Below are 9,448 nucleotides of genomic sequence, written 5' to 3'. Positions count from 1 at the left end.
ACACACACACACACACACACACACACACACACACACACACACACTCACAGTGCTCAAAATTTCTAATTCAAAGTCTGGCATCTGATAAATTTCAAGGACTTCATGGTATACAAAAATATAATCCATAATAAGGAAAGACAAATCAATCAATAGAAAAATCCATTAATGACATTGATGATAGTATTAGTAATAGGAACGTTAACTTTTATTTATAAATACTACATATATACTATAAGATACAATAAAGCACAAACATAATAAAGATATATAAAACAAATAAAAATATTAGAGATTAAAAAATATCAAGTAAAAAACACATTAGATGAGATTAACAGATTAGATACTGCCAAAGAAAACATTAGTGAAATCAAAGAACCTATCCAAATGATACAGATGGAATGAGACTGATATAAGCAACTTTGTGTCTTCATGCTCTAAGTATTGGCCAAAGAAGGCTCAGAACAGGACCTTATTTGTCTTAATGGGTAGAGAAAAGAAAGAATGTTCCCAAAATATTCTTTATACTGTATTTTTTTTCCTTATAGAATGTATTGCAGGGACTTACATAAAAATATACTAAAGGAAAAGGATAGTCACTGTACTTAACATTTTATGTATATCAGGCATTTTTTAAGTATTTCAATTAACATTACTATACTACTTTCTGTTGGATATTGTATTGCTTGATTTTTAAAAAATATCTAATTTATCTATAATTTGAACTAGATTACCTTACTGCTTAGACACTAGATACTAACTACGTTACTGATTATAACAATGTTCATTATGTACCTAGCATCAAGCCTGCATAATCTCATGCAATTCTAACCAGGTGTGCGGAAAAGCAGCAAATATTATATCTTGTGTATAAGTCAACTTGTTTTGTGATGTCTGCAAAATAAATGCATCAGAGTCTCATGGGCTTTCAATACAAAAATGTATGGGTTTGTAAATAAGCTGCAGCAGCATGTTCTAAACTTGAATTTGGGTTCTGATATGCTCTACATGTCCTAACAATTCAGGAAAAAAGATAAAGGAAGAAATCTCATCTTGGATATGCTGTTTGAACAATTTCATGAAAAAATGTAGGATGTGATTTTAAAACAAAGATTAGTGAATAGTGTAATGAAACTCCACATATTTTACTCAGATTTAATAGTTACAAATATTATGCCATTCCAATTTTAATACTTCAGGCCATCTATTTTCCAATAAGCTATCTTTGTGTTTCATAGCGATATATATATTATATTATATATATATATATTATATTATATATATATATATATATAATCCAAAATAAATTATATATATAATCCAAAATAAATTAAAAACCTTGAAACAATGGAGTCAGTGTTTATCAGTGATTACTAACATTAGTTCTGGAGCAATATGGTTTAATAATGTGATATCAGTGTTTATAAGGTAAATTCAATTATATGGCACAAATTATAGTAATACATCTGACCATCTTATAATGAACATTGAACAGGATTTCAGAGTATAATGTACCTCATGCTTTTAGATCTCTTTTCTGGGTTCTCATTATTGTATGGATAAAACTAAAATTTCATATAAATGGAATCATTCACTATGTGGCCTTTGTTACTAGCTTTTTTTTCACTTAGCATAATATTTTCAAGGTTCATCCATGTTGTAGCCTAAGTAAGTACTTCATTTTTTATAGCCAAATAATATTCCATCGTAAGGATATACAACATTTTATTTACCCATACATCAAAAAATGGACATTTGTGTTACTTTCACTTTTTGGCTTTATTCATAATGCTGTTATGGTCATTCATGCACAAGTTTTTGTGTGGACACATATGCTTAATTCTCTTGGGAGTGTAATCTGAGTCATTTAATAACTCTGTGTTTAACATTTTGAGTAACTGTCAGATATTTTATCCAGAGTACCTGCACCATTTTACATTCTCACCAGCAATGCAGAAATTCCAAATTCTCCACCTACTTGCCAACATTTGTTATTATCTGTCTTTTCTATTATAACCATCCTTGAAACTGAAATGGTACTATGGTTTTAATTTATATTTTCACGATAACTAATGATGTTGAGAATTGTTTTCTTTTTCATATTGGTCTTTCTTTGACTTTTGATGCTCTTTATGTCAGTTTTGTCTTGTCTGTCAAAGCACGTCATCTCTAATTTTTCTTCTTATATTTGACATGTCAGCTCCAGCGAGCTTATTTAAATTATTTGGACATAGCATTTTCTCCTCTAGTCCAGTCTTATGTAGTTCCCATTTTCTTCCTAAATTTCCCTCCTTTTTGCTTGCTCTAAGCTGACATTCCAGGTGTGTGATTGCAAAAAGCCCAGTATTCAGAAGGGCACTGTGTCTAATATGCTACTGTGGTTGTCTTAAAATTTGTAATAATTTTGAATGAGCGACTCCACATTTTATTTTGCAGTGTGCCCTTAATATTATGTATCTGGTCTGGTGCCTTAATTGCCATTGTTATTTGTCCTTCAAGTCTCAGCTTAGAGAGAAATATCTTCAAGAAATTGTTCCTCACCTCTGTAAAATTCATTAGGTGTTTTTCCTGAATTTCATCTACACCAGCATGTATTATGACTTTTCATTTTTTTCTAATACTATTGATTTATGAACCTAAGGGCTTTGCCTTTCTTATCCATTTTTTTCTGTCCTGAGAACACAGCATAGAACTAGCTATATAATACAATATGTAGTTTGACCACATAATATGGCCCAAATGGTGAACCGTATAGCAAGTGTAATCAGAACATGAAGTCCAGGGTCAGACAGCTTGTACATACAACTACTGTCATTTACAACCTGTGTTGAACCTGGGAAAGTTATTTAATGTTTCTGGACCTCAATTTATTCATACTTAAAATGGAGATGACATTAGTCCCAATCTTGTAGCAGGTTTATGGAGATTAAATGAATTAATAAATGTATAACATTTAGAATATTGTCTAACTACCATTTGGTATACGCATTAGCTGTTATCATTGTTATCTTCAATTCTTATTTGTTGAATAAATTATTGACTGTATATACAAAGGAAAGAAAAGGACATTAGAACCTGGTGAAGAAACTACATAAATTAAAGAGAAGTTTTAATGCTCATTATTACTGTTTATTACATCAATTTACACTTCTAGGAGGAAAGGTAATTGTACAAGTTCAGTTCACGAATCAAAATAGGAAGAAAGTTAGGAAGCTGAGATCAAGCCCAAAGAGAAGCAAAATTGAGTCTAAGAGCAAATATATGAACTTTATAAGGAGAAAAGAGAATCTTTCTGTTTAAAATTCTTTGCAGAAATCAACTCAATACAACGGTAACACAATTTTGATAACTTAGTTTGGGTAAATTAATTCCAATAACCTTTAGAGAGCATCTTTTTTCTTGTTTACATATTTAACAGTTATGCCTTGACACTACATTCAAATATTTGCAGTTGAGTTTAATTCATATTCAATACAAATGTAATGTCATTATGAATAAGACACACCGAATACATAATGCAGGGGTGCAATTTGTGTGTGTGTCTGCATTTGTCTTGGGTGCTGCATGCGTTCTTATTTACCTGCCCAATGTGAGGAGATCTCATATTGCCTTCTCTTACATACTGCCGGCCTCCCTCATTTCTTTCATGTGCCTTCCAAGGACATGTGCCTGGACTTCTCTCTACAACACTGTCCCCTCTCACCATTTTCAGATCTCAGTCCACACTTTAGTTTATCAGGGGACATACTTCTGACATTTCCACCCCTTTGTTAACTTCTCTCCAAAATGAAACTGTGGTGTTCCTACATAGTGCTTTTCAGTTTATTTGTATTATACTTTTAAATTAATATCTGTCTTCTCTGTTAAATTTTGAGTCCACTAAGGGTATAAATTATTCTGTTTAGCTCAGCATGTATCCCCAGTGCCTGAATGCTTATTGTGGAATAATTGCACAAAAAAATATTGAGTAACTAAGTCACATGCTACACGGTTCTCTGAAAAGGCCTAAAGAGTCAATGACTTTGAAAAGTTTCAAAGACATGAGTGTAAGGAAGAAGAAAGGTAGGCAGTACTGGCAACCTCGGATGTGTTGTGTACTACATTTGGATTCTAAATTTGGCAATACATGGCTAGTCAGGTAATGTTACAAAAATAACCTATAAACATGAAACATTATATAATTTTAAACGTATGACAATTAAATTTGACAACAAAATATTTATGTTGCAACTAAACTCAAGAAGGTGGTTATCAAATAGTACTTGATTAATGGTTATTGAAAGAACAGTAAACTATAATCATTTTATAGAAATATCAAAATGCTATTCAAATAAGCAGTTCTTCAACTGACCTTCTGGAAAGGCAAAGAATATAAATCAAATCAAATTTCAGAGTTCCTTTCTGTAAAGGACTGGAATGGTAATGTACAGACAGACACTTTACTTTTTAATCATCTTACTTAATGCAGCGATAGAACCTGAAGATACTAGATGGACAGCTAATATGTCCATTAACCTGTCTCAGTCAAATATCAGATGTCTTAAATGACTCTTCAGTAGGTGGTGAATCAAAGCCAAGATATAAATGAGTTTTCTTTCAGAAATATGTAATGTGTTTGTGTAGTACAGAGATGTCCTTTGGAATGTCAGATATGAGAGGGAGTGACTTTGCTCTTCTAATGTAAGTACTTGAGACAAATGCATATTGTGTCATATTACAGAGCCCATGCCAAGTCTGAAATGATATAATTACCCAGGGAATCACTTACCTTCACAAAGAAATTTTATTCTTCCAGAATTTTTGTTAGTAATTTCAGATACATAATAATTTTTAAACACCAACACTTTTACTGATAGCATGCTAATTTTATGTACACCAATATTTTTTCACAAATCAAAAGCTTATCATTTACAACAGGTATTAGCAAGATGACCTCTTTAATTTTCATGGGAGGTAAATTTACCTTTTAGTGCTGCAGAAGAACAATACATTTTCTGATGAAAAACTGAAGAATTTGCTTTGCATCATGCTAAGAGGAATAAGTCAGCCAGAAAAGATTGAGAACCACATGATTTCACTCCTATGTGGGATATAAAACCGAAAGCAACAAATGAACAAGAAAAATAAACAAAAACTCATAGACACAGACAACAGAGGGAAAGGGGGTAGGGGGAAGCTGGCTAAGGATAAAGGGGGTCAAACATATGGTGATGGTAATGGAAGATTTGACTTTGGGTGGTGAACGCACAATGCAGTACACAGATGATGTATTATTGAATTGTACACTTGAAACCTATATAATTTTATTAATCATCATCACCCCAATAAATTTAATTAAAAAATTGATAAGTATAAAAATATTTTGTCAGATTCTAATAAGGATATTAAATACAAGTTTTTAATCCATAGTAAATAATAGCTGAAGGATTAAAAGCCCTTTACTAAATTATAGGTAAATTTCATCACAATTTGATTTGCTTTATAATAATATTGGAATATCATAATTCTGTCCTAGGTAGTAGTCCAGGTGACTGTCACATGAAGTACCGTAAAAGTGTTCTCACATTTGTTCAACTATGATATGACCCTACAGGCGAAGTTTTAATAAGACCGTAAAAGGCAATACGTCCCATGAAAAGCACAGAATTCAAAGTAGTAACTGTAAATAGCATAAAATTATATATAATGTAAATAATGTAAATGTAAAGAAATAATATATGTAATAATTATATAACATAGTCAACCAGGAACTGTTTTAAATATAAATTGATTTTGGCCAAAAAATTAAAGAAATGATATTGGAATCCTGCTGTTTAGATATAGAAGAGATAACGGGGGAATGATTTAAGACAGGTCTGTGAAGGGTGCTTATGGAACACACAGGATTCATGACAGTACGAGTAATTCAAATTAATTGGAATCTAAATTGTAAAGTGTGCTTAGGCAGAAAAGTGCTGCCATATGGAAGTCCTTAAACGTCAGGCTGAGGGGTTGGGGTTTTATTCGGGAGAGAATACAATGTTATTTATGATTATAGAGCACAGGGGATGTGAAACTTTCATAAAGCTGTTATGAGAATTAAAAGTTTGCTTTTAAAGAAACATATTCTTAGCTGCACAAGGAATAATTTCTGCAGCTGGAATGATTTTTTTGCAAGAGAAACATAGGAAATAACATAATGTTGGTGGCTTTTGCAGAGTCAGGGAGTCTTTTTCGGTCACATTCAGCCTGTGATTGTTCTCTCTGAAATCCAGAGACGCCTGCCAATATCCTTCCAGCTCAGCAGCACAAACTAAGACTGTGTACAGGAGACACAGACAGCAGAGAGGTCTTTTGAAACACAGTTGTTGAAAACTGGAAATAATAATGTAGAACAAGATGATAAACTAAGACTTCTCATTATTTGGAATATAAATAGATAAAGATTCAGAAATGAATCCAAAACTGAGGACAGGTATAGCATGGGGCATGGAAAAGCATTAGTAGCATCCATTGAAATAAAGACCATAGAAATAAAGCAAGTAATACCAGGTGAGGGGGTGATGCATTAAGGTCTGGACATGCAGGATTGAGATACAGATCAAAGGGATGTGCCCTGCAAGCGAGGTACCTGGTTCCAAAGCTCCAGGGAAAGAGAGAACCTGGCGAGAAAAAGAGTGACTAAAGGTCATCTGCGTAAATGTGGACAGGGATGAGAGCACCTAAGCAGAGTAAATCGTCTGAAAAGAGACCAGAGTCCACGCAGAATACAGGGGCCTCTAGGGAGACAGGAGACTGCAACTGAGACCAAGGAGTCCACAGAGGGGTGAAATAGAGAAAAACCAGAAAGTGTGCATGTCTAAAAGCCAAGTGAAGTCAGCACATAGGAAAGAAAGCTGGTTCAATAGGGTCCAGTGATGAACAGAGTGCAGTGAGGTAAGGATGAAAGAATATCCAGGTTACTGAAACTTAGTTACCTGTATAACAAATTGGCCATTTTACTCATTCTGATTGTAACTTTTGTGAATTTTCTGTCTTTTATTTTCTTTTCTCCCAATTAAGTAAATGGGTTTGGCAGTTGAACATCTTAAAAAATTGGCAGAAGAGAATGCCCTTCTGTTTGAAAACCTCATTTTACTATTTTATTTTTTTTTTTTTAGCAATGCTGGAAGTGGGGAACATATGTTCAGCCTAAAAATCTTTATCTAACTTGCATAATACATCCATAGTATGTTTTTGTTTGTTTCTTTGTTTTTGGAGACCATTTTTCTGATAGTAAATAGTGATATGATTACATAATAATTGCATGTCTATATAAAATTGAAAAGCAAAATAGTAATCATATTGTACTCCAATCAACTTCATGAAAAGTAGCTTTAAAATTGTCTTTTTACATTAATGAAGGGAAATAATCAAACACCAAATTTTTATATACAGAGTGCACACATATATTAAAATTTAATTGAATTTCAGTCATATAGAAAATCAAACAACCATTATTTGGTTACATAATAGCATGCAAAAGAGCATGTACCTTGATATTGAATGTAAGTTATATTTCAAAATAAATGTATGGCATAAAATATTTTAAGAGGCACTAAAACCTCAAATACTGAAAAAAAATTGATTCAGTAATAGTAAAGTACGTTTCGTTCAGTATATTTCCTGATTGCATGAAGTAAAATTCAATGAATAAACTATCTCTGTTTTAATATGTATGCTATAAAGGTATTTAAGAAAATAATTCTAGGTATGCTAATTATGTTGCACACAAGAATTCTTATTTGAAATATAATCTATAGGCTAGGCTTGTGTTATAAGCAGTTCCTCTATTCATGGAGTAAGTGATTAAGCATCTTTATATTGTTTCCATTGACTTCCTAAGAATGAGTTAGATAGTGCTATGTTTTAATAATTTATCTATGATGCATCTAGTACCAATTATGCTTATGAGCAGTACTGTTTTATTTATTCAAAAATGAAAACTATAAATTCCTTTTAAAGGCTTTAATTTTTATAAATCTTGATACAGTTTCCTTACATGGTTGAATATGAAACTAAATGCTGCAGGAATGTTGTTTTCATTGGTAGGTTTAAGGCAGAGTTGAATAGGCATTGCTGTTGTTTTGTTACATTTGCAAAGAACGTAATTGGAAGCCAGCAAAACTCTTCCTGGAAGAACATACAAGCTTTCTAAGAGGCAAAGAGCATAATAAATAACAGAGGTTGATAAAACATGTGTTTAAGTGTTTACTACATGTCCCTGTTAGAAGTGGACAGGTAAAATGGATAAACTAGAAACTGTAAATCATAAATATAGAAACGCTGCTCTTTTGAAAAAAATTTGAATGCAGGTTAAGAGTTTATTTTTGTTTCCTATATATATCACAAATGCTATACGTTTGGTCATTTTACACAAAACAAACATAAAATCTTTCTTTTTCCTGAATCAATGCCAACAGAGCCCAGACGGTCGTGTCGAAGTCAAAGGGCAGCATGGACGCTCATCCCTGCACATCAGAGATGTGAAGTTGTCAGACTCAGGGAGATACGACTGTGAAGCTGCAAGCAGAATTGGAGGGCACCAAAAGAGCATGTACCTTGATATTGAATGTAAGTTATTTTCATTTTGTACGTTTATCAAATCAACTTTTTCTGCTTTGAAAACTAGGAATTTTTGTAGGAAGGTAAAATACATATGTGGTTCATGTTTCATTTAATGCACAGCTTTAGAAAGAATGCAACCCTTCAAAGTCAGTTATTGGAGACATCTAGTGGATGTTATGGGACATTTCACATATTTAATGGTCTTGATATTGCTTACCATGGAAATTGTGTGCTTTTTTTTTTGCAACGTTTAACATAAAACACCACGTCGGCTGAACTATATTATTAATTATTATTATTAGTTAGCAATAATTGGTCATCATCTACTTAGATATCTATCTGCTTATTATGATATTAATGGTTCTGTGATCCACATAAGAAGTGAGAATTTTCATTTCTTATTTCAAGTTATTTTGTTAAGTTATATTCCATCCTCATAAGATATGACATAGTATTTTTAAAATGGTTAAATATATTAGCATTTATATTTTATCAGAATAGTGTTTAATATCTGAAAGTAGGGACTATGACAAGGAGAGTTGTTAAATATCACAAAATGTTTTATAACTGTGGGATTTGGGAAGTATGAAGACTAATGTAAATAAAACCTGCACAGTCCACCTTAAGTTATTGCATGATTTTAGAATAGTGTAGTGTATATGTGCTTGAAAAAAGAAGAAATTTAACATTATTCTCAATAAATATTCAGGAATCATCAATGCTGGAGGTTCGCTGATACTTGAAAGGACATATCTGTCTCAGAGGGAATGTATAAAATACTCTTATTGACAAAATGTTTCTATTGGAGAATGTCTAGTACATTAATATTGATAGAATATGATGGTAACTGTAAAAGAAGGTACAT

General features: G+C 32.3%; 1 protein-coding gene across 1 annotated transcript in view; it reads left to right on the top strand.

The window, feature by feature from the left end:
• NCAM2 (neural cell adhesion molecule 2) overlaps positions 1-9,448 on the top strand; it is a 445,018-nt gene that overhangs the window by 322,592 nt on the left and 112,978 nt on the right. The window contains exon 9 of the mRNA XM_011358219.2: positions 8,439-8,589. Coding sequence (XP_011356521.1) covers positions 8,439-8,589 — 151 coding nt within the window. The remainder of the gene's footprint in view (positions 1-8,438; positions 8,590-9,448) is intronic.

This window comes from Pteropus vampyrus, unplaced genomic scaffold (assembly GCF_000151845.1).
Source record: "Pteropus vampyrus isolate Shadow unplaced genomic scaffold, Pvam_2.0 Scaffold38, whole genome shotgun sequence".
Lineage (NCBI taxonomy): Eukaryota > Metazoa > Chordata > Mammalia > Chiroptera > Pteropodidae > Pteropus > Pteropus vampyrus.
This window is presented reverse-complemented; position numbering and strand designations above follow the sequence as displayed.